The following is a 25,666-nucleotide window of genomic DNA, read 5'->3' on the forward strand; positions in this document are numbered from 1 at the left end:
CCGACCGGCAAGGACACTGCAACAGCTTGCGCCAACTGCTGCGGGCCCAGTAAACCCACCCATCCCACCCCAGGGGAGGACATCCATCACACAGTATTCTCGTGCGTGGGAAATTAACGTCTCCTGCCCCTAACCCTATAAGAGTCGGGACCTCCATTTATTCGTCCCTATCCGAGAAGACTAGAATATCTAACCATTTCATGATGTTGTAGAAAGGTAGCAAATTCTTCTCAATTATTTTAAGACCCTGAGTGTTGGTCCGGCCGGGGCTCGAACCCTCGACCTCCCGCACAACAGTCCAGCACTCTACCCATTGAGATAGCCGCGTGCGAGAGGAAATACAGTGATGCCGATTCAGTGCCGGCCATGGTACCGTGAAACTAAACCATCAGTGTCCTGTACTCCTTCTTAAGCTCTTTTTTGTGTTCACTCGTACAGACTCGACCCAACAAAATTTGTCACTTTCTTGACAAACTTCTCATAAAACACTGATTTTGGATGCAATGCGATTATAGCAAACTCGCTGCAAAATGCCTCGTTTGCAGACTTCCTTTGCATTCTTCAGGTCCCAAGTCTGTAACTACTATCCAACACAAAAGAATCAAATTACGTTCTAGAATAATTTTTTATTTCCAAGAGTTCCTGTGCGGTGATGTATGTTTCGTTTCCAATTTTACAACCAATTTTATCCTCGGAGATTCTCTGGTTTGCTGTTTGGGTACCGTGTACTTCGAAAACGCACAAAACTGAGATGTCGGAGCGCAATGCATCACAGTTGCCACGTCGCTAAGAACACGTCTACTGCGCATATTCAAAACATTTGCATTTCGTGGCTGCAGGCAGGAGTGAGTTTGACAAAATTCTCGGAAAATTGGGTGCACTCACGCTTTTCAAAAGTGATTCGCAAAACTCGATTGGATTCTACTCAACAACGAACCATATTACAGGTTTTAAATGTGTGATAGGTAATGTCTGGAGGAAGGTTACCGCCGAGCCGTGATGCGTTCTCGGTTGGTCAACAGCAACCATACCTCAACCACGGCGGTGTAAATAGTTTTCAATCTCCGCAAAATCATGGAGGATTTGTGCATCCAGATAAGAAAGGAGTGAACAATCAGACTCAGAGTGTTTCCCAAGAAATGAATCCGGCCTCGAACGGTAAGGAAATCATCTATTGACAGATTGAGTTTCATCAAGGGAAGAAATGTCATAAGATACTCGTCAGAGGCCACGTCTATTTCTTCTTGAGGGTTTTTAAATTACTATATCCTCTTGACTCGGACAGTATAGAAGTATCCAGGAAATTTCTTCTTACGATAGTTCAAATTGTACTGGTTGATTTGCTCAGGTAGTATGTCGTCATTGGTAAATTAATTTCAGTAGCAGGTTTCACTCGATCAGCTGGTTGTGTCATGAAGCACTAATGGTTGAAATTATAAACCACCGAATGAATTTCCAGATTTAGTTTCCTTGCTAAATTATTAAGCCATTTCTTCACCACGCAAGCTTAAACTTAATAGGGGAAACATGGTATCGTAGTTGAATTTACGTGTTAAATCTTAACCTCGTAGGTTAAAATGCTTTTGTGAAGTCGTTCATGTTCTGTAAATAATTGTTGAATACTTAGGCTGTAAGTTTATGAACAAAGTTCGTCTTGCAATTTGTTGGTACACAAACTTCTGATTGGGCTTTGGAGGATTGACTTTGTAGATTATATACTTAGAATATTAGTGTAAATATGACCATTAATGTTTAATATTAATATTAGTGTAAATAATGACCATTAATGTAAGTGACTTTTTAGTAATTAAAACATTCCAATAGTTTTTTGTAACATTATTGTATACTTTATCCCCATACTGTCTTTCTATGAATAACCATCTTAGCCTTTAACTTTAGTTGGGTTAATCTTTGGCAAATTTTACAATATTGATTTTAGAGCAAACAACCCAACAATAAAAATTTTTGTATTTGTGTTATTTTCTCTTTTTGTTTAGGTTATCAAGATCAGTACCCAAGCCAATGGCCAACATCTTTGCCACCAGGCCATAATCAATATAGAACCAACCCTTCAATGGTTCATAACATGGCTGGTGCATCACAACAATCATCACAACAATCCTTTAACAATTCTCATGAATCTTCAACAACATTTGCACCAAACAGAGGTCCAATGAATCTACAAACTGGTCAGTTTCTGGTCATACAAACTGGTCAGCCTCAGAGCCTTGTCTGGGTTTTAAGTGTACTACCGTAACATTTTAACCCTGAACACCTTAATAGTCCTTTTGCAGCTGGGGTCACGTGATAAATTTTAGATATATATTAAGGGATACACCTTGAGGAATACCAGAGATGGAAAGAGCATATCGAAAATACCAAAATGGCCAAGTTTGGGCCTTGGGAATTACAGAGCACTGTTTTTACAGTGGTTTGAACTTTCAGAAAATTTAGAGGATTTGTGTGGAAAATGTTGCTGGAGAGCAAGGCCTTACTCTCCAGCAACTTTTTCCATATAAACCTTATTTATTAAAAACTCATAGTGTTGTCAAATCTCATTTTTGAATAATGGAGGCGTCAAACTTGGCCATTTTGTTATTTTCGAAATGCTTTTTCCTTTTCTGAATTCAGCTGAGTTATAGCCCATAATTTCATGAAAAGTAGGTCACGTGATGGCTTAGCTGCAAAAGGCCTATTAAATTTTCCTTCTGCATACTTGTATGCAGTCTGTAATGATAATGTACATCAGGCCAAGGTACATGTACTTTTAATGCAGGCCTCAAAGCTACATGAAAGGGAAGTGACTAAGGTTAGTTGTTTCATTTTGTTTCAGGGCAATCTGGAAGTCACTCTCCATCTCCTAATGCCATTGCCAATGGCCCTGTGTCAGGAGTGAGCCCACCTATTGGAAGTTCCTCCGCTCATCCTCAAATGGGACAAGCTGCATCAAATCTCAGTGCACCCACCCAGGGACAGTCTACCCCACCTTTGGGGTCTTCTTTAGCAAATGGACCTTCCCCAAATTCCAATTCTCAGCAGCAATCCTTAGTTAATAATACTCATGGAATGCCCCAAACTGGTTCTGCATTTACTCCAGTCACTTCTCATTCAGGGCAGTCATCACCTTATCAAAATTCAACCTCTATGCCACCCCTCCCAAGTCAGTCACGGACAGGGTTGCCTGCACATGGACAGTCAAATACGCCACCCCAGACGCCGCAAGTTGGGCAGCAGGCAAATTACGCCAGACAAGCTCAAGGTTTTCCATCTGGTCTATCTCCAACCACAGGCCAACCAGGTTCTCAGCCATTATCAGCTTTGCATTCCAATAAACCTAAGAGACCTACAATGCCAATGACCACTGGGCCTGGCTATCCAGGACAGGGTGGGACCCCATTGCAGAGATCAACACCTCCTCCTCCAGCAGGTTTTTCAGGGTCAACAATGGGGCAGCACAAAACGCCGCCCCCTCCAGTGGGTCAACCAGGCGGAACACCAGGTCAGAGTCTAACCCCACCTCTCCCATCAATGTCTCCTGGATCAGCTATGCCACAAACTGGTTTTAACAGTCCACCAACAGGATATTCTCCCACAGGACAAGACTCTCAGGCTGGAAGACCCATGTCCTCGAGAAGGAGGATGTACCCTTCTCAGGTAAAAGTTTGAGAGTTAAGAATAAACACTTGCCCTTGCTTGAATGTTGAAAATGTACCGCTAACTAGACACTCATGTGTAACTTCAAGTGTTATTCAAATGCACATTATTTTAATTTTGTCTCCTTAGAGCTAGGCTTACATGTTGTTTGTTAGTATCGTTTGTTGGAATTTGTAAATTGGGTAAACTTGTTTTATTACCAGCCGATGCAACCTTCAATGCCTGGGTCGGGTGGAGTGATGAATGCTCCTGGGCAAGTGAATCAACAGTATCCACGGCAAATGCCACCTATGGCTCAACAACCATCTGTTGTAAGTGTTATGCATTAACATCCAACCTGTTTATTTATTGCCCACTTAGTTGAGGACTCCAGATTAGGAGGTCCAGTTTTAATGGTGTTTCATTCTTAGGTAAAGCACTTATCTCTTGCAGTGCTTTTCCTCACTGTCAGGAAATCTGGAGGGAATACCATCTGTATTCTTCTCCTGGGAAATCGCTTTCATCTCTCTTTGGTTGGATATAGGTGCTCATTTTTGTACACAACTATCTCTTTAAGTTAAAATGCAATAGTTTCCCTCTGACAGCTGTGTAATACACCTGTAGTCTTGAAATATATGAAGTAAAATTGTAGCAATGTTTGTTTTGTTTTGTACTAACTTCACAATTTTCATATCTAGGGCGGTAATACACAACAGTTTCCATCTTCTGGTCTGGAAGGTCCAATGGGAAGACTTACTGTGCAGGTATTGAAAAATGCCTGTACTGTGTTTGAAACTGCTGTCTGCCTAGATGAACAAACCAGAAAAATATGTGCAAGACTTTTGTCGCTTCTCCACCTTTTATACCACCTTGCCTCTCTGTGGCTCCTTTGGTAGACTAACAACTTGAAAATCAGACCTGGCTGGTTTTAGAATCCTTTTGAATGTTGAATATCTCTTTTAACCCATAAAACCCAAGGAGTGATTGGCATCTTATTTTTCATAGCAGTATCACTGTTGAATCAAACTTTAAGGTTGCCAGAAAGGGAAATGATCTCCTATCAGCGATTATTGTTGAACAAATTCTCCATGTCAGTTGTATTGGAAACATATGGAGGACAGTATGAAAAATATGCGTACAGATTTTAGGACAAAGGGGTTGAATTACTCTCATTATTTTGTAAGGTTACCAAGGGAAAAGGTTTGGTTGTTCTGTCGAGCATGAACATCATAGCAAAGCCAAAACATTTTAAGCAGGTTTTTTTTTCTGTGTTCAGCATTCATAAACCATTTTGAAAAGCCCCTCCTTATGATTACAGTAGCTTTTAAAAACTTACTGTACTTTCTGTCTTGTTTAATACATAGCAATCCTCAGCCTGCCAACCCATTAACCTTTTAGAACAGAGGCATGTTCTTCCTCAAACACCAATTGAGCAGCCATCCCCTAATTTACCTGGAGTGAGTACTGATGTTTATGTTATTTTGTTTCCTTGTCTGATATCTATAATGGTATTTAAATGGTCAGTTGGTATCCACAGCTTGTTAGCGGTTATTGCACTGGTTGCAGCCAAAAATGAATTGTTATAAGAGTGTTAATACATGTACTGTAGTCACCTGGGTGTGTTCATATTTCTTTTGAGTCATGGATGAATAATCTATTTTGCCTTGTCTTACAGGACCTTCGGAAAAGGAACTGTGATCCAAGGTTAGTGTATAAATACTGTAATGTGTTGTGTTTGCATGGAGTGGGCACCCCAGGAGGGTGTAGGGGCTGTTTGCATGAATCTTTTTTGTAATTGGCTTACCCCTTCCCCCCACATTACAACTTTTGTAGCTGTGCTTCTCAGGGAATCACCTGATAAGCTGTCAGTAACTTTCTATAGTGTTAAAATGCTTAATTTGTGTTTGTTAGTTGTAACTGGTTTACAAAAGGTTACATTGAGTCTTACTGGCCCTATGATATTTCAGATATCTTTGGCTGAATTACATTAATTTAATTAGATATCAAGATAATTGAAATATGTTCTTATACCGAACAGAGTTGTCATGAATTTTCTCGCCTTTTTTTTTTCCAGTGTGCTATGTTGCACCATTAATGCTGTTCCAGAAACCAAGAGTCTCTTGACAAAATCCAAGCTTCCACTAGGAATTCACCTTCACCCTTTCAAAGATTTACAGGCAAGTCTTAAAAATCACTCTTCTCAATGACAACCTGGTTCAATGAGGTCTTTTGTCAAATTTAGCTTTTTGGTGGGTTATCCTGTAAGAATTTGAAGGTTGAAATTTAAAAACAGCAGAAGAGAGATAAGTCAAATGGTTTGTCCCTTTGAAGACTTCTTGTTCAACAGATGTATAAATGTGACTTATAAAATCATCAATCTTATTTCTTCGACAGAACCTCCCAGTTATTCATTCTTCTGTCATTACCAGATGTCGTTCCTGTAGAACATATATAAATCCTTTTGTCACTTTCACTGACTCTAGAAGGTGGAGATGCCCAATGTGTTTCAGAGTAAATGAAGGTATACTATTCTCATTGGGTATTTTTAATAAACACCAACCTTACAGTCCCAACAAACTAGTGTTGTTACTGTTGATTAGGAATTAATAAAGACTCAGTAGTTTATTTTTCAATTCAAGAGCTAACTGTCTATATAATGTGTTTTTTCCAGTTCCAGAGGAATTCTGTTTTGATCCGACAACTAGACAGTATGGAGATCCGTCCAAGCGACCAGAAGTGAGGAATGCTACAGTGGAATTTATAGCACCATCAGAATATATGGTGAGCTATTAAACTTTATTATTCCACAAGTATGCCAATTTTACTGTATTTTGACACCGAAATACCCAAAATAAGCTATGGTATTACACTGTAGAACAGGGAAAAAAAACAGATGGATAGCTGGTAACAAAATACAAGGTAGCTACACTAAAAGATCCAAAGTTAAATTTTTCCTAGTCATAATATTTTAAGGAGAAATTCCTTCTTGATAAATTTTGAGATTACGATGCTTATTGGTTGTAATGTGAGAAAAAGCACAAAATTATTGTTTTTGATAATAATTATGCGTTTTGTATTATTTGCAGTTAAGGCCTCCACAGCCAGCAGTGTTTCTGTTTGTTATGGATGTTTCCTTCAATGCAATAGAGACAGGTAGAAATTTTATCTCAACAAATTTTTCTGAGCCTTAGAAGCTTAGGAATATCAGTTAAGTATTGAAAATTAAATTTCTGTTTGAAATCAGCCCTTGTGGAAATCTCCAAATGTATTGGGCCCCTTTATCTCCTGGAAGTGATGAATCTCTAAGAATAATATCCAACATTATCCTGGAATACTCAAACTCATCAGATAAAGGTTGTTATCTTGATTGAGCACAAAATTCTTATTACTTAATTATAAAGAAATGTGAAGCAAGTGGAGGGGAGAATTGACAATCAGATCCTGGCAATTAAAGAGATAACAGGCCCTGATCTACTAATTTATTTTTTCCTAATTGGAATTCTTATATTTATGCCCTGTAGTTGGTTTGTTTTTTGTTTTATTTACTCAACTGAATTGAGTGCAGCATAACATGTCATCTGGACATAAATTCTAATGTTTCTTAGAATGTTGTTTTGGTATTTACAGGTTATCTGCATATGGTTTGTAAATTGCTGAAAGAAAACTTAGAGAAAGTGCCAGGAGATCTAAGAACGCAGATTGGATTTATAACGTTTGATAGTACAGTTCACTTTTACAGTTTAAAGGTGAGAAATGCCAACAACTTAGTTATAAAACTTGAACAATAATTTTTTGTGAAAGAAAGTCTAATTAACAAATGGTAAACACCACAGCGTACACTATTGAGTTATGGATGCATGCGGGAGGTTGCTAAGCACGAAAGCTTAGCAACCTCCCAAGTGCATCCATAACTCAATAGTGTATGCTGTGGTGTTTACCATTTGTTTTATAACATAACATTGATACATTGTAGCTAAAGAGTTCCCTTTTATTTAACAAATCTTACGCGACCAGAAAAAAACAAGTGCACATGGAAAAATACATGTAGTCTTTGCATTTGCTCACATCAGCAGCGTACACCCATGGGCAAATGGGGGACGCTAAATTGACCAATCAGAGCTCGCGCTTAACTTTGGTTATGTTATAAAATGGTATTTTTAATGGCATTGCCAGTGCAGTTTGTTTTCAAGGTTTGTGAGGCATAAGGATTGTACAAGATTTAAAAGGAATACTCTCCTTTTTTTTTTGGATCATTAAAGCAATCTGAAATAAATTTTCTCAACCAGGACAGCCATGTCTGCCAACTTTTAGATTGAAAGGAAGTGAGAAGATTGAGAGGAATGGGAAGACAGAATGGACCACTACTGTTTATAATTTTTTTTTTAATACAATGTAGTTACAGTGCTTTGTGGGAAAAAGAAGATTATCATACATTGATCAACACATTTTTATTGAATACAAAAAAGTAATCAGGGATGGATTGGTTTTATTTTACACTCTGAGATTGTTAGGAAAACTTCCTCTTTCTTTTCACCCAAATCAGCTACAAATCTAATACCAATTTGACACTGTCCCAGATATTTTCTGCACAGGAGGCCATTTAGATACCTGTATGATATATATGAACATGTGTGTGAAATTCCCATTGGATCCATTGACGTTTAAGTTCATTGCCAGTTACAGTTAAGATTCCTTGCTTGTAGTTTGAAAGTTTCGTGGATTGTTGGTGTTAATTTGTGTTTGATTTTTCCCTTTAGTCAAAGCTTTCTCAACCCCAGATGAATATTGTTTCAGACTTGGAAGGTCAGTTCAAGCTTTCAATTTTCCATTGGTGTTTAATGCACGTATTTTTATATCCTGTTTGATGGTGGTGTTTGTAACCAGAAATAGCAATCCTGGAACTGGTGTATTTAATTTTTTTTTTTTTGCAATTTATTTTTGTCATGTACTAAGGTACACTATATATGTTTTATTATAGACATTTTCCTTCCATCTCCTGATGACCTTCTGGTGAATATGAATGAAAGTAAAGAGGTATGTGCAGTGACTTACTGTTTAAACATCTTTGGGAATTGAAAAAAAGAAAAAAAAAATGCACAAAAGGATGATGAAATTGATCACTGTTGATGCAAGATGAGTATGCTACTGTTGGCTTAACATTTTTTTTTTTGTCTTTTTCTTTTTTGTGGTGAATATGATTTTAGCTTATAACTCAACTGCTGGATTCTCTTCCAAACATGTTCAGCAATAATCACAATGTTCACAGTGCAACAGGGGCAGCCCTGCAAGCAGCTCTCAAACTAGTGGTAAGTCAAGAAGTGTAGTTAGTTTAAGCAATCATAGGAGTAAACTATGTATTGTACCAGTGTTGCCAAATCTCATCATGGGATTGTTGAATTTAATTGTTAATCCTGCCCACTAAACTATATGCAGTTCATAGGCGTCCCCCCTTGTATGTAAAATAGTGGATTTACCCAATGCATGCTTATGGTCTTGTAGTTTAAACATTTGCTCTCCCTAGTAATTGATACTGTGTATTCATTTGTCTCTTCCATCTTCCAGGGTCACATAGGTGGTCGTGTGACACTCTTCCAGACAACATTACCTAACATTGGCCCTGGAGAACTGAAAAAGAGGGAGGATGGGCAGAAATCTTCTCCAAAGGTAATTCAGAAACCCAGGAGGTGTTACTGGTGGTATCAAATTGCTCAATGACTGATGAATGGCTTACGCTCAAAATGTCAGCTATAGAAGGTCATAATGGTGGCTTATTTTACATTACCTGCTCAGTTGATAAAACCAAATTATCCTCTATTACACCCCCCTACATTTGTTTTAGAAACTGCCCCCTTTACTTAAGTCATTTTTCTGCTTTGAGTCGCTTCATGGTAAACAGGGTGCGCTGTTATGTTCTTTAGCTAGAAAGTTCATTCTTACTGTGCCTCTCCCCACCAGGGTGTTAAACTCTTCAACTCCCAAGATCTGATTTTTAATTCTCCTCTATAGCTGTTACACATTTCCTTGTGAACTAGTTGCTAGAATTTGATGTTAGATCAAGATAGCAACTTCTACTTGATAAGTTTGAGTATTCTCATTACCTATTTGTTGGATCATGTATGGATATTGCAGGGAGATGTTACATGTTAATCACTTCTGGGAGTTAAAGGGTTAAATGGGTACGGATGAACTCCCAGGAAACCGGACAAAACACTGATTTTCCATCCAGGGGAGTCACCTCATGCTACAGAAACAGTTTTTAGCCACTTGGCTGCAAAGATCCCCATTTCTTTCGTTGTGTGTTTACTGTACAACAATGTCAACCTTCAAATTATAATTGACTTTGATCTCACAGAAACAAGTGTTGTATTGGATGTAATTGTTTACACAGGCGTTTATGAGTGTGAAAGCGATCTTTTCAGTAATAAACACTACTTAAGCAGTGGTGTACAAAATAAGGCCTGAAAAAAATTCAGGCCTTAACGGGATTTGAACCCATGATCTTTGCGATACCGTTGCAGTGCTCTACCAACTGAGCTAACAAGCCAACTGGGAGCTGGTCGTTATGTTGGTTCGCAATAAACCCGTGCAGTGATGAATCAATGACGGTGAATATATGAAAATGATATATGCGAACTGCAGTTTAGGAAATGAGGCATTTATATTTGTCTTCTTCAATAGGATGTCCAGAATTTAACACCAGCTACAGATTTCTACAAGAAGTTTGCACTGGACTGTGCAGCTGAACAAGTCGCCGTTGATCTGTTCTTACTTTCAGGACAGTATGCAGATATTGCTACACTAAGTAAGTTTGCTTCACAATTTCTTTCATCTCCCTGTCGCCTTGGTATATATATTTTTAAAACCATTAGTTAACATCCATTCATTTTTTGTAACTTCAATTTGCCCCCCCCCCCCAAACTTAATTATAACCTCTCTTATTTTAATCTTGTAGTTAAAAACGTAGATTAAATGCGAAAAACTGTTTGTGATCATTTCAGTGTGCGCGTCAAAATACTCTGGAGGATCTGTCATGTATTATCCTGACTTTCATGTGTCAAGGAACCCTGCTGCAGCAGAAAAGTTTGAAAATGAATTTGTGTAAGTAAATTTACAAAGCATGCGAGCAGAGGTGCTCTCTCTCTTCAAGAGCTCCAGGACTCGAGTGTCTCCGTCTCCGCCCGCGGGAGGATTTGAGATGAGGTTTCAGTGGCGGATTCCTTGTAGACCTCTCGATGACTCGCGTGGCTCAAGGATTCATACATTCCCACGGGCGAGGAATCGCACGTGGCGAAGCGGATTTCCTTTTCGTAAACGGCCGTTGCCATTTGAAACGGTCGTTGCCATTTTGAAACGGTCGTTGCCATTTCCGATAACAGTCGTTGCCATTCATTACAAAATAGTAACGACTGTTTCGACAAATGGCAACGACCGTTTTAAAATGGCGACGACCGTTTCAAATGGCAACGGCCGTTTACGAAAGGGAAAATTGCCGTGGCGAAGCGGTCTTAATGTGGGCCTGCTCGCGGGCTAAAATTTACACAGTCATAGTGAGGCCTGTTTGAGTTTGGGAGTAAAATGAAGAGAAACGTTTGGTCTTTTTTCAGACGTTATCTAACAAGGAAGATTGGATTTGAGGCAGTTATGAGAGTACGCTGCACAAAAGGTAATATGCAGTAAAGGGGCAATTTTACTCCGTTTTGTAAGGTATCCAGTCGTTTTTTTTGCTCTCCTTGGTTCAGCCCCTTCATCTCCACCTAGCTAGAGTGTGGAAAAGAAAGGAGATTATCTCTTTGCAATACTGTGAAATGTCACCTCAAATTTGTCAGATGACATGAGAATAGGTATCCAAGAAGACTGACAGTAAAAACGATTCATGATTGAAACACTGAGACCAAAACAGAAACCCGAATATGCTATAGAACTGGTTAGCGGAACTTATTTGACAGTGTTTCCCACGGGACTCGCAAATGGATTCGTCAAGCTTTCAAGAGCCAAGGATTCATTGTTGAGGTTCAAGCTTCGAGATATTCAATTTATTTATAACGTCACTTTTGTCACCAGGGCTTTCAATCCACACTTTCCATGGGAACTTCTTTGTACGCTCTACGGACTTAGTTTCTTTGCCGAATGTGAGTCCTGACAGTGGTTTTAGCATGCAGATTGACATTGAAGACTCGCTGACAGACTCCAATCTGGCTGTGTTTCAGTCTGCTCTTCTTTATACAAGCACCAAGGGTAGGTTGATCCTCCAACACCTCTTGTGTGTGTTCGAATTTTCATTTTTTTACATCTTTTCATGTTAAAGATTTCTATATAACTAACTTGGTGGCCAATGAGAAAGAGGACAATTTCAAATTTTAATGTGGCACGCCTAAGCGAATATGACTTCGCACACTATTGCGAGCTACAAAACTGTTGGTCGCACATAGTAGTAACGCGCCTTTTTTCACCGCACGAGGCACCTTTCCATAACCTCAATATTGGTAAACAAGTTTCGATGTTACACCTGCAGGTTACACTCCAGGGTTGCGAGAGTTTCAGAATGCAATCTGATGTAATTGAATGTGAAAAAAAAAAAAAAAAAAAAAAAAAACATATCACTTAATAAACCTAAAATTATAAGGGTCTGGGAAGTGAGTTCTAAGGCCTACTCTCTGACACAAGATAAATACAGGCATGGGATTCTTTTAAAGTTTATGATTTAACTTTTCCAAACTAATGCCTTTGTGTATTTTGCAGGTGAGCGGCGCATCAGAGTACACACTCTTGCTCTGCCGATCACGAACAAGCTGGCTGATCTGTACGCCACTGCTGATGTACAAGCCATTGCTACACTACTTGCCAAAATGGGTAAGTGAGCCATACTTTTGATTCCGTCTTGTTTGCTGTTAGATCTCTATAACTGAGCGTGGAGAGAACTCTTGATATGTCGTGACGTCTTTTAAAGATAATGTGTTTACATATTGTATTTAAGGAGCTTCTTAGCTTTTGCCTTTAGTTATTATTAGAGGGTCTTAATAAGCACTTTTCTGAGGGTGTTGTTGTTGTTGATGTTTTTTTCTAGCTGTCGACAGAACGTTGACGTCATCATTAGGGGATGCTAGAGAGGTAAGTACAGTGAACATGGATTCTTCACTCTAAGCTCAGTCAAAGAGCTCTCGTCGTTTCAATTAATAATAGAACGCAATTTCTAGCGGTTTACCGGCATAATAACCCACTTTGGATGGTGGGAGAACACGACAAAACAATTTTCCGGCGGTTTACCGGTGCATTAAAGGATAGGGTTTTGACCAATCAAGGCTCATGTAGTATCTCAGTTATTATATGATGTCTAATATTGCCGCTCACTTTAGATTTTCTTTCTTTCTTTTTTTTTTTTTTTTTTTTTTCCCCTAGGCTTTGATGAACGCCTGTATCGACACTCTTGGTGTTTATCGTTCCTCGGTAGCTAATCAGCCTCAGAGCAGTGGACTAATAGCGCCCCATTCTCTGAGATTACTTCCGCTCTTTATTTTGGCCATCATGAAACACGTATGTAGTACACAGGACTTATGGCTGTATATGCGACGTTCTTCTGCCACCCTCTTTTTTATTACTCTGCCATTTGTTGTAGCAGGCTTGTTAGGCAAAAAAGTGTCAAAGAGGAGATTTTCTAGAATAGATGGTTACAAAAAGATCCTTTTCAACAAAATTCTGCCGAGTTCTAAGGAAGTTCTACTTCAGGAGTTCTTCCTTGCAATTGATGTTCACGAGTTTTCTTCGCTAAACCGTTTACACCCTGACATCAGTATGGGTATTCACCATACTTTTTCTAAACATTCCCTAATGTGCTGTCAAGAGTTGGTGATCGTTTCCTTTATTCTCATGTGTGTTTCAAAGGCGATATCATACTTGAAGGAGAGATTAGATCCTCGGTACTTTTAGGGGTCAAGGAGTTAAGTCACAAGCGACCATTTTCCGTCGTAAGAAGTGATTTTGCTCAAAAACTATCTAGTCAAAAAGCGACTTAATAGGGGGATAAACAGCGTTATCTTTGGAGATTAGTAGTGCGAAGTTATCAATGAGCAAACGAAATTCAGTTCTATGCGCCTGTAAAATTTCTTCTCTGAGATTCTACTCGCAATAGTTTTCATCCGCTTCTAATGTTCCTACATGTTCACGTTGGACTTTCAGATGGCGTTTCGTCTTGGCTCTACATCTCGTTTAGACGAGCGGTGTTTTTCCATGCAGCAGCTTAAAGTTATGCCTCTCAGCTTGGTTATGCTGTCTATCTATCCAAAAATGTATCCGATACACGAACTGTCGGATGAGGTACGTTGGGCGTTACTTACTTCTGAATTATTTCTTACGACTTATCTTTTATTTCTGGATATCAATAAACAGATTAAGGTCGCCAAATGGCGACTTTGGAAAACGTTAAGGTGGAAGCCCTTGTCTCAGGATCGGGAAATATCAAAATGGTTTTGGGTGGCGAAGGGGAGACAACTGTTGAACTACTTGCTCCTCCGTTCACCCAGAATGATTGGTTATTGACACCAAAAAAGAATATCTAAGATATCTGCTGCGGTTGGTAAACTTTCACTTTATATACATCTTTATTTTTTCTCCCCAGGGTTCTCTCCAGACCAAAGCTGGCCTGGTTGCTAAGCCTCCAATTTATAATCTTTCGGGCGAAAAGCTTACCAGAAAAGGAATATTTCTTCTGGATACTGGTCATGTGAGTAGAAGTGGTTGTTACTTGTCGTAAACTATCAATAAAGGAAACAGGCGGGAGTAACCGATGTAGTTGTTTATTTAATTGCTTATTTGTTTGTTTGTTTGTTTTTTGATAGGCATTTTACATTTGGGTCGGACGAGATGCCCCTATTGATGTAATCCAAGCCTTATTTAACGTCCCAAACTTCGGCAGCATCCCAGAGAATATGGTGAGGTTATTAAATAAATTTATCTTGGCTTGCGATATCTCTAACTTTTCAAAAGAGAGGTCGTGAAAAGTCACGGTATTAATGTTTGTCACCCAAAATAATTAGGACAGCATTTTTTTTTATGGAAAAACAAAGCAAGAGTTTTTTGTGATTAAGCTATTTGAATTCGGCAAAACTGAAAAGTTGAATGAATTTGGAGCGCATGGCAGTTGAGTATCGTAACAACAGCTAATCAGAATGAAGGAAAATTATACAGGGAACCAATGAGTAGGCAAAAGAAGAAGAACAAGCCGCCTGTCGTCTGAGACACGAATCACCAGTGACATGAGAACTTCAAAAAATCATTAAAATTTTGGGCAGATTCATCTGACAGGGAAAATGTTTGTCAGCGAAAAAATGTACGAATCGGGATCCGTGATTAGCGCTTAAACTCGTTTCATTGATCACCGTTGTTTTTATTTTCATCGTCACTTATTAGGGATCGCTGCCCGCGCTGGAAAATCCTCAGTCAGAGAGAGTGAGAACATTTGTGGATTATCTTCAAGCACAGCGTTCCTGCCATGCTAACATTTATGTTTTAAAGTAAGTTACACACCAATAATCGGAGGTCATTACATAAAGTACATCAAGTTATCTGAACAGGCTTGTGAATTTTATAAGGAAGGTTCTCGATGCGGAGAAGATAACTGGAGGAGAGCTCATCTTGGTAAAAGCCGCTCGCAATATTTGCCCGTTGTTTTCTAGCACTTTCTTCAAATTAAAACTTTTTTGGCGGTTACGAACAGTTTATGTCGCTGTTTACTTGCATCTTAGCCACAATTTCTCGAGATGATCCTACCGTTTTATTGGTAAGACAGATTATTTAAGCAGCAGACCGCACGAGAAAAATAAATGCCTCCGGCTCGTGATTTACAAACTTTTCTCGTGTTCTCCTAACATCCCACGTGGGTTATTTCTTGGTTTTATATAAAATAACTATGGGTTTAATGGTGCAATAATCTAAACTAGGTTTTTGACAAATCAGGATGCTTGTAGTATCTCGGTTATTTTTGAAACCAAGCTAAAAATAGTTCTTCTTTCCTTCACAGAGAAGACAGCCGAATGAGGATGCTTTTCCTTCAGAATCTTGTGGACGATCGGTCCGAATCGGTTATGTCTTACTACGAGTTTCTCGTTCATATTCAAAAGCAGATTTCAAAATGAGTGTATTTCCTGGTGAAAGTGGACTCAGGAAACGCAGAGACAAAGAGAAACCAGACAAGAACCCACAACAAGCGGAAGATCTCGGGATATTCCTTGAAAATTAATGGCCTGTTTTCTCGAACACTGAAATCATACAATGAAGCGTTGCTACTGATGAAAAGTTACTACAGAGGAATCATAACGGGATTTGTGACGTACTGAATTCGCTTAACAAGTCAATGAGAAGACATCACAGAATTTATCACACCTACAGTCATTGGAATCATAACCTTTGGGGATTCGTGAGATTCAAGCATTGTTCCCCCCCCCCCCCTCCGTCTTCCCCATCTGGATCACTGATGTCCCATGACCCGAGGAAAATTAACTGCTGCAGGCGGACTGGTGAAAGAAGGGCAATATAAGGGAAATCTAGAAGAAACGTGCTGGGTGTGAACTGCAGGCCCAGCTTGTTTGTTTGTTTGTTTGTTTGTTTTTTTTGGAGAATTCAATGGGAAACTTTTTGTCGGTAGAGATTATAAAATTTAGAAAGTTTACATTTTTTATTAATAAATATTGGAGCACTACCATTTGAATGAATGAACTTACATTTTCTGAGGGTTTCATTTAATATTCATATGATTAAAAAAGTTATTATATTTTGCAGGTTTTTTTAGGTAATTTCGCACAGTTTTTCCTGTTGAAAAGTATCCTCTGAGTGAAAAATTTTAAGTTTGCCTCGGACAGCTAAAATTTGATCGATAAAATTTTCGCACAGCTAGAATTTGACAGGCTTCGAGGTGTTTCGATCTCTGTTCGTTTTGCCTTACGGATAAACGAACTGATCAACTCTAATTTTGGGGAAAAGTTCTACAGTTGGGCATTATCTGGTGAGAAATTGGATCCTCGAAAACGAGTGTTCTTTAAATGTATTATGAAAATATTATTATGGACCTATATGAAGAAGTATGGATTAATTTCTTGAAACGAGAGAGTTTAGCTCCTTACTCTTTGAGAAAGGTGACAAGCAGTCTTTTGATCTCGTTTTCATAAAACTGCACTGCACCACTGAATAAGTAGATTAAATCTTACGGCTGTTTTATATGCGGTTGAAAAATTAAACAGTCCAGTTTCTGTAAAATGTGCTGCGTTTTTTGTTTTCTTTTTTAAGTCATGGGAATTCTAGTTTTCCTTTTCAATGACAAATCAAAGTATTCAAGGATGCTGCGTGTATAGTTGAAATGGCTGTGGGTTACTGGACGGCCCGGTGGAGCGAAGCTAGTCGGGTCGCGTGATTCCCCCGTTATCAACCTCCGCCACTTTTATCGCGCTCCGCTTTACGAACGACACGTGTGCGACCTGCTACATGATAAATTTTGGTAATTTTTTTTGTCTTTCATTGTGAAATTGAAATAAAAAAGTATTTACCCTATCTCTTTAGAAATTTCCCTAAGAAATGACGTTTGGCGAAGAGATAAACTACTTACAGTGGAATCCCGGTGTTTCTCGAATCTCCCGATATCTCGAACCAAACCTTGTTTCCCTTGGATTTGCTTCACTTGTAATTTCACCCCCGATTTCTCAAACTCCTGATTTCACGAACCAATTTGCGTTTCTCTTGGAGGTTCGAGATATCGGGATTCCACTGTAGTAATACCTGCGAGATTTTGTTTACCTCCCCCACGGGTTTCCCCGAGCCTTCGAACTTAGTCTCCACCCCAGCGCTTTGTATTCAAACATGGCGGCAATCTTCGAAAATGTGCTTTAACACTCGGAGGGAATGATTTTGCAGGTATTTTGAGTATGACAACCATAAAGAAAGTCAACATAAGACTAGTCCAGTAGCTCTTTTGGAGTATCTGAGATTTATAATTTTCAAGTAGTGTGGCTTTGAAAAGGACAACGTTTAACGACTATATTTATAACTTGAAATGGGTAATGCGCAGCGTGATAAATTCTCAAAACAAGGAACGATTTTCTAAAGTTTGCAACGTAGTGGAAGACAGACATCAAAATTACTTACTTCCTTCTACAAAGAAAGTTCAAATGATACTTAAATTTGCATATGAGCGAAATCGTGTGAATTTTTAACAAGGAAATTATAACAAAGCATAATTTCGATCGATAATGCCTTGGTACTAGTAGGAGCTTCAGTGATGTGCGAAAAGTCATTTTTCAGTGACAGTTTGTAATGAGACCGTTGCATTGCGTTTTTCAGAAAATACCTGCCTTGCCGTTTGGTTTCATGGCAACCACCAGGGTGGCATTTGAAAGTCGTGAAACTTCACATGCTAATTCGTTTTCTTGGCGCGCCAATAGATCTTGACGCTGCACCTGCCCGATGACAGCAAAAAATCTTTAAAAATGAATGACTTTATTTCCATATTTGTCTTGGGGAGGCAATTATGGCTGCTAGGAAAGCCCAAACACTATGTTAATAAGTGACGGCGTTTGAGCCAAGCGAATTTGGCTGGCAAATTTATATAAATAGCGTTGGCGACAGTGAGTGAAGATGGCGGTCAATTTAACAAGGCTTCTCGCTCTTTTCAGTGTCTTTTGTGTCTTGGCTGAAACAGCTGGATCTCTCAGTATAGACGAGTAAGTTTCAGCCCTAGAGAATGCGGCAAGCGTATGAATTTTTTTGCGACGGAAACTTGAGGGGATTTTCGTTTTGTTTTACAGTGTAAAGTCCTGGGCGGGTGAGTTGCGAAGAAACTTGTCAGGGTTCTTCAACGATACCACCCAGTACAACAAAATTCAAGAGGTTGGTGTGTTGTGTTTGCATTTCTTCTGTTGCTCACGCTTTTTATAACTGCTTCTGTATACTGTTAAATAACGGAAACAATCTTTTGTACTTTACCAGTTGGTTCCTGCGTCAGAAAATATTCCTCTTCATTGAAATGAATTATTCGTGCATGCACCTTTATTGCAGGAGTACCATCAGTCTGAGCTTTCCGTTCTGGAGAAAAATGGTAGCGCCATTGCCGAGAAGATGAAAAAGTGCCTGGAGCGTATTTTGCAAGAAAAGATTGATTCTATCAAGGTAAGTTTCCGCTAAATTTTGCCGTCTGATCAAGTTACATGTGGTAAATGGTTAGTAAAAGTGTGTGGAGTAAAATGTTACTTTTAGATTGTAAATTTCGATATTCCGCCGAAAGCACTAACGCAGAGTACAAGGCGGAATTTTTTTTGAACGTTGACATTTGTTATGTTTCCATTTTTTGCCTTTTAAAGAGGAAACCGACGACAATATAGTTTTCCTGTCTTGCGTGCATCCATGCAAGCACACAGGGCGTAGATAATTATGCATCTTTTGAATCAACTGCTAACCAAGACAAGGATACTAACCCAAGAAGAATAAAAAGAAATCACCCTTTTCTTCTAGACCTGAGCGTTTTCTACAGTTTCGGGCCTTTAAATTTTTATGAGAGTTGATTGGATTTCATGTTTTTAACTGACTTTTAAGTCAACGTAGCTTATAGCAATAAAAATATATAGGCGTTTTAATTTTGTTTTCTATTTCTTGGTTTTTTGCATTTCGTATTTCAAGCCGTATTCCCTATTACACTTTTCGCACAAATTATATTGTTTGCCTTCTTATCGATTTGAATGTTTCTGAAAATGTAAACAAAAATCGGCAGTGGCAAATAACCTATAAATTCAAGTATACGATGGATATGACATGAATTACATTATGGCCAAATTGAGTTCGATCGTTTCAAAATGCTCTAAAATTAATTCTCCCCTTTATTTTACGGATTTGGAAACGGGAGGAAGTGAAAAAATTATTCATGGACGATATCACATGGATATGATTTTTAATGCGGGGACTGGGTGGACATACTTGCCCAAATGTTTTTGCTTTATTTTTTAAATCCTAATTAAGAAGTCTAATGATTTTTTCTTATAAAAATGAAGAATCGTTGGAGGATTCGACACCTTAGAACAGTTGTAAATTCCAGAAATTATCATGTGAAGTGTTTCTTGAATTTTGTGGCTCAGTTATCTTTTGAAAGCCCCATTTCACTACACCTTAATGAAATGCTCTCCATCTTGACGAGTGTAGACCAAGCATTCATTAACATTATTTATCATTTGATTGGCAAAGAGATCAGTGAAAGATTTTAAGAGCAGTGTAGGTCAAGATTTTTGTTTTGATGTGGCAAAAAGTTCAACGCTTTTTCTCGGGCTTTCAAGCTTTGAAATGTTTTGGTGATATTCACCTTTTTTGGTGATATGTATTTAGTTTTGGATTTGTACTTTGCATTTATATGATATAACTAAATAATTATTATGCTAGAGAGAAATTTGAAAAAATTATTTCTGTGATAGAAATCCCTAGCAGTCAACACCCTCTGGTGGTAATAATATTGTTGTGACATAGTAGGTTCCATAAGAACACCCAACAAGGGTAATTTAACAAATATTTGATATAGCCTAAAGAGATCAGACTTCAATTGAACCATACATGTCTAGTATTCCATGTGTTAATCACTAATAATAGCTATCTGTGGCCAACTCTTGAACTCACATTTATTGGATCTTTTATTTTTCTTGTGAATAGAATCTTGCTGCAAAGGCAGCAGAACTCAGAAAGAATTACACTTACAAGACTGGATCTGTAATTAAAGAGGTTTGCTTCTTTTTCCAATTCTATTCTGTTTCACTCCTTGACAACAATGAGTGGCTTTAAGGTAGTTGGCAGGCCTCACCCCTTAGTAGATGGTTGACAACCCTCTAATCAATTCTTGTGGTTCATTTTTAATAGATAAATCCCTTGAAAGCCCCCCTCCCTCCCCTGCCTGGCCCTAAACAAGATTACTTGAAATTAGTGAGCATTTGTTACCACTTAGGCAGCATTTTAGTGGGGAAGATAGTTTTAGAAAAAATTTTAAAAAGTAGGTGAATACTCCAAGACCTCAGCCACTCATTCTGCTGTTGCTTCCAAAATTATACCGCACTCAGATTGTTTAGGTAAGCATTAAAATAAGGTTTCCTACAAAAATTATATTATTATTTTTGTTAAGTAATTTCATAATTTTAAGATTGTTTATCATATGCAGAAGGTGGGATAGAGACTGCTTTTGAAAAAAATTTCTCGGTTTTCTAAGCACCGTGTCTCAGTGGGCCTTGCCTTTGATCCTTAAAAGGTTCCCTATGGCCCTCCTTTCTTCATCAACATCCCTCTGCTTGAAGGTCAGGGATGTTTCCCACCATACATCTCCACAGTAGGTCTTCCTTGATTGCCCCATTACTCCAGACCTGTATCTTTAAAGGAAGTCACAGTATCATCCTTTTGCTTGAGTGCTGTAACGCAGTGATCACCAGCAAACTGATGACATTTGTTTCTGAGCTTTTTTATTCCTCTTCTAGATCTGGAACTGACACAGAATTTACATCCTTCTTAATTTTTTTCAGACTGAGTATTTTGACACTAAGAACCTGCAAGACTTGACTCTTGAAAAAGACCCAAAGTTTTCTGATGAAGTTGCTATTAACAACTCTAGCAGTGTAGTGCACATACCAACGGATGTTTACGAAGGGGGTGAGTGTAGCCCATGCTTATTAAAACTGTTCCTCTATAACCTATTTCTGTAGTTAAAGGGACTACGAGGCTCAACACCAACTTTTCAACTTACTAGCCAAGTGACTAATGACAACTTAGATTTTACAACAATTTCAATTAGTTTACTAGCCAAACTGGCTAATAAACTAACTAGTGGTAATCAAAAAGCACTCGCCAAAACTGAATTTCTACTAGTCTGCAGCTGGTTGGCTACTGTTAGTATCAAGCCCTGACTATGGTACAACCTGTACACTGACACAATAAGAATTAAGAAACTAATGGCACGAAGGGGTAATTAGTAGCCATTCTGGTTGAGTTTTATTACAGTCCATTCAACTCTAGGATGTTCCAACTACTGAAGTGTTGAAGATTTGACACATAATTTATCATGAATATTTTATAGATATGTGGATTTGTCCCCAGAGTCTTTGTTCATTGGTAATCGGGGGCCAGCTTGAAAGCATTAAGGAGAACTTTAGGTGCCTGCTACAGCATACTTCTTCTTAATACATAGAGCAAAAAGGAGTCAGAAGAGTGAAATTTTTGTTGACCATATTAGGTGTAAAGACCGAGGTGTTTCTTTGCATGTCAACTTATACTTTCTTTCTTCTTATCCTGTCTTCTCATAGTCATTGCATGGTTGTTTTCTATGTAATAGGAGTGAAAATTCTCAATACCATTAACTGGACTGATGGACTGGATAAGTACTTCAAAGAAAATGAACAGAAGGACCATACACTATTATGGCAGTATTTTGGAAGCTCTGATGGTGTTTACAGAGTGTATCCCGGTAGATTGCAATTTTAATGATCTTTTTTTGTAGCTTCCCCAAAAGGTCTTAATCCCCCTACAAAATAGTGTTTTGAAATTATAGCCCTTATGCTAGGGAGCAATTCTTTGGGCACCATCTGACTGTTGGAGATAGGTTTTAGATGGCACTTCTTTTCAAATTGCAAAAGTTTTGCAAACCCAAGCTCTGTGAGATCCTAGATATACATGCACAAGGTATAACTGGATTTCATATAAACTGTTATCATAAGATTTATTGATTATGAAGAAAGTCTCAATATTGGGGTATTAACACTCAACAACTTGCTGTATTTCATGACTTGAATCAAACTTGAGTCTGGAAAATGATATAATACATGGTTTGGACAAATTCAACAAAATAGTTAATCAGCAAATTGATGTTCTTCATGATTCCTAGGTTTCAAATGGAGAAATACTGACACAGACACTTTTGACAACAGAAGACGTGGCTGGTAATATAACAATGTGTACCTTGTATTTTGCTTCAAACACATGAATATGAATACATTAATGTTTACATCCAATGCAAACACCCATCTGTCAGTAGCACTCCAAGCTGGGATCTTGACAAATGCCATGAAAAGAAGAAAAAACTGTTAAGTAAACTAAATTTGTTGCAAAAGTCACCAATTTGGTAATTTGCTCTTACTAGTGTTGTCAGCTGTCATGTAGCAAGCTGTATTTAAGTTGTTACACCATATATACCAACCTTTTAAATCCCAGAAGTGATTAACATGTAACTTCTCCCTGTAAATTATCCATACATGATCAAGCAGGCTGGAAATGAGAACATTCAAACCAATATTAGGTAGAATTTGGTATCATGATCTAACATCAAATTCTCATAACCATTTTAGAATGAACTGTACAACAACTAGAGGGGAGAATTTACAGTCATATTTTGGGAGTTAAAGAGTCAAGTCTTTGCAAGGCTGTGCACTAAGCAGGAAAATTAAATGGAGCCCAGTGCTCTGAAACTGTGAAATCCAGGGTGCCCAGCATGTGCTTTTTATGAAAAAACTAGAATTCCTGACACTATGAACTGTAGTTTTATGAAAATTCCACGAATTTCTAGTGGAAAACCCATGAAAATCATTTCATGGTCCACGAATACTGCAAAATGAAAATTCATGGGGTTATTTTAAGCCCTGAATTTTCCATGAATTAGGGGAATTTTTTTCATGACCCATGAATTTCTTTTAAGTCTACTTTCGTGACCCATGAATTTCCCCTGAAAGTCACCAGAATGAACTCCGTGACCCATTAATTTCTTTAAAAGCCAACTTTCATGACCCATGAATTTCCCTGAAAGTCACCAGTGAGAATGAATTCCATGACTCATTAATTTCTTTAAAAGCCTACTTTCATGACCCATGAATTTCTTTTACTCTACTTTCATGACCCATTAATTTCTTTTACTCTACTTTCATGACCCATGAATTTCTTTAAGTCTACTTTCATGACTTATGAATTTCTTTTACTCTACTTTCATGACCCATGAATTTCTTTTAAGTCTACTTTCACGAGCCATTAATTTCTCCTGAGAGTCATCAGAATGAATTCCATGACCCATTAACTTCTTTAAAAGCCTACTTTAATGACCCATGAATTTCTTTAAAGTCTACTTTCATGACCTAATAGTTTCCTCAGAAAGTCACCAGAATTAATTTCATGCCCCATGAATGGCAATCAAATAATTCCAAGAAATTCTCAATATCTTCAGTGTTAAGATTTTAAAACAAGGAGTAATTTTAGAGGCTTAAAACTTTGGTTCAATAAAAGGTATGCTATCAAAATGTACCAAGAGATAAAAATACATGTATATAAATGTTTATCATGAAATTTATTATTCAAACTAAGTTTTTAGTAATTCTTAACATAAGTAGGAATCTTTCATAAAGTAGCAGTCAGTTTTGTTAATTGCTAAGTGTCAATAATAGATTTGCTTTCTAACCTCAAAGGCCTCTTGGATTCCATAATCGTAGAAGTTTTTATTGTGATGAAAAATGTCTATGTCCACAGATGTGCCAAAATCATAAAACATAAACATAGTCATGAACATGGGAACGCTTTGGCTGCTTTGGAATGTGCATGTCCATTTGTAGGCGAGAATTCCAATGCACCATAGTCGCGCCCTTCTCTTGTACAAATGTTTCTTTGTTGAGACGCAGCTGACTCTGTTGGAAATGCTGCTAGTTCAGTCGAAGCAAAGGACTTACGTCAGGGTTTCGAGTCTTTGTTTCCTCGATAACTTTTGGCCCCAAATTGTTCACTTGTAGTACGTTCGATTCTTCTCGATTATTTCTACATAGAATGAGTTCACACTATTATTAATATGATCTTCAAAACATGGATCCAAGGTTAAGCTTCGTCCAAAGGCAGAGTACCGGTTGAAGAAGTCAGCAATTTTTGCGTGCTTCTGTTGAAACTGCATGCAATCGGGCAAGCCAGCAGATTCTATTTATTAGCCAATGACAATTCCCAAAATATCCACATGATCATACTCGTGATCGCAAACAAAGAAAACTCCATTTGGCGCTCAGCTTTGAAATGAACTTTTCATTGGTTGATCGCTCGTGCTCGTGTTTTGCCTAATTAATACAACATCTTTAATTAAAGATGGGTTTTACTCTTGTTCAATGGGAAAATGAGAACAGTGCGAGTGGTACAACTGGAGAGCAAGTCGTTGGCGCCGTGGAGTTAACAGAATGGAGTGCAGTTCACATATTGATTGGCCGGTACAAGGGTCAAACAGCCATTTTTAAAGCTTTGATTTTGAAAGTTTGTGGCGAGTACAAATTGTGATATTCGGTACGTGATCAAAACTGAGAATCAAATCGGTCACTTGGATGCACAATTTCTTAAGCTTACGCTTTACTATGAAATAAATCTATCAATAAGCTGAATGTCTCAGGATTATTTTAGTCATGTTTGACAACTGCTGCGAGCCCAGCAAAAAAAGGCAAACAGCTGGCTAGTCTACAGTGAAGGATAACTTCATTACTGTACAATTTATAGTTAGTTACAACAAGATTGTAATTCAAAAATCAATTATTGAACTGTAATCAAGCCCTTCAATCCCAAGAGTGTTAGGTCAAAATCGAGTAGAAATCTTTGAATTTCAATTTGCAGAATCAACAAAAACAAACAGTACTGGTATAACATGGAAGTTAAATGTTGCTTGACAGCTTTAGTATAACATGGAAGTTAAATGTTGCTTGACAGCTTACATTTGAATTTTAGCACACAAGAGTTTTATAAATGCAAGCATACAGCTACACTGTAGTGTATAGTCTTTGGCACAAGTGAAGAGGAGACTTTTTCATTCCAAATTCATGGGGTCTCCAAGGAATTTTCATGGTGCTTGCATATTCCCAAGAACCCCATGAAAACTAACTGGCTATTAACTTTCATGTGCCATGAAAATGCCATGGAGAGGCCATGAAAATTCAGGGAAAATTTTCATGGTCAATGAAGTTTTTACGTATTCACAGGATATTCAAGGGTCATGATTTCCTACAACCCATTAAAACCCAGTGAATTTTAACACCAT

General features: G+C 38.1%; 2 protein-coding genes across 4 annotated transcripts in view; both read left to right on the top strand.

Annotated features, from left to right (window-relative positions):
* Nucleotides 1-653: 653 nt before the first annotated feature.
* On the top strand, nucleotides 654-16,878 carry LOC111322465 (protein transport protein Sec24A). Of its 2 annotated transcripts, none has more exons than XM_022925569.2 (28): nucleotides 654-1,158; nucleotides 1,998-2,189; nucleotides 2,834-3,654; nucleotides 3,858-3,965; nucleotides 4,332-4,397; nucleotides 4,998-5,090; nucleotides 5,309-5,337; nucleotides 5,708-5,810; nucleotides 6,028-6,154; nucleotides 6,305-6,414; nucleotides 6,720-6,786; nucleotides 7,261-7,379; nucleotides 8,391-8,436; nucleotides 8,612-8,667; nucleotides 8,838-8,939; nucleotides 9,196-9,297; nucleotides 10,312-10,435; nucleotides 10,632-10,731; nucleotides 11,238-11,296; nucleotides 11,695-11,868; nucleotides 12,373-12,483; nucleotides 12,698-12,741; nucleotides 13,030-13,164; nucleotides 13,807-13,944; nucleotides 14,246-14,350; nucleotides 14,466-14,558; nucleotides 15,037-15,140; nucleotides 15,647-16,878. In XM_022925569.2, exons 1-28 carry the CDS (start codon nucleotides 969-971, stop codon nucleotides 15,759-15,761), a joined length of 3,633 nt encoding a protein of 1,210 aa, XP_022781304.2. In that variant the 5' UTR covers nucleotides 654-968; the 3' UTR covers nucleotides 15,762-16,878. The 2 variants fall into 2 exon arrangements, with proteins under 2 accessions (XP_022781304.2, XP_088588393.1); XM_088732267.1 differs by having other exon boundaries at nucleotides 656-1,158; nucleotides 3,113-3,654.
* Nucleotides 16,879-18,050: 1,172 nt separating this feature from the next.
* Nucleotides 18,051-25,666, top strand: part of LOC111322452 (voltage-dependent calcium channel subunit alpha-2/delta-1) — a 36,064-nt gene continuing 28,448 nt past the window's right edge. For both annotated transcript variants that reach the window (XM_088732268.1, XM_088732269.1), the window contains exons 1-7: nucleotides 18,051-18,335; nucleotides 18,420-18,501; nucleotides 18,670-18,780; nucleotides 20,302-20,370; nucleotides 21,156-21,282; nucleotides 21,962-22,093; nucleotides 22,511-22,565. In XM_088732268.1, the coding sequence (XP_088588394.1) occupies nucleotides 18,250-18,335; nucleotides 18,420-18,501; nucleotides 18,670-18,780; nucleotides 20,302-20,370; nucleotides 21,156-21,282; nucleotides 21,962-22,093; nucleotides 22,511-22,565 (662 nt within the window). In that variant the 5' untranslated portion in view covers nucleotides 18,051-18,249. The remainder of the gene's footprint in view (nucleotides 18,336-18,419; nucleotides 18,502-18,669; nucleotides 18,781-20,301; nucleotides 20,371-21,155; nucleotides 21,283-21,961; nucleotides 22,094-22,510; nucleotides 22,566-25,666) is intronic.

The sequence above is a fragment of the Stylophora pistillata genome, chromosome 9 (assembly GCF_964205215.1).
Source record: "Stylophora pistillata chromosome 9, jaStyPist1.2, whole genome shotgun sequence".
Taxonomy (NCBI): Eukaryota; Metazoa; Cnidaria; class Anthozoa; order Scleractinia; family Pocilloporidae; genus Stylophora; species Stylophora pistillata.

What these genes read in the sequence shown, in the direction of transcription:
- LOC111322465 (XM_022925569.2), top strand. Translation starts at nt 969, where the DNA reads ATGTCTGGAGGAAGGTTACCGCCGAGCCGTGATGCGTTCTCGGTTGGT. An exon ending in TAGCACCATCAGAATATATG is followed by an intron (nt 6,415 to 6,719) that starts GTGAGCTATTAA and finishes TATTATTTGCAG; the next exon opens with TTAAGGCCTCCACAGCCAGC. An exon ending in AAGTTTGAAAATGAATTTGT is followed by an intron (nt 10,732 to 11,237) that starts GTAAGTAAATTT and finishes GTCTTTTTTCAG; the next exon opens with ACGTTATCTAACAAGGAAGA.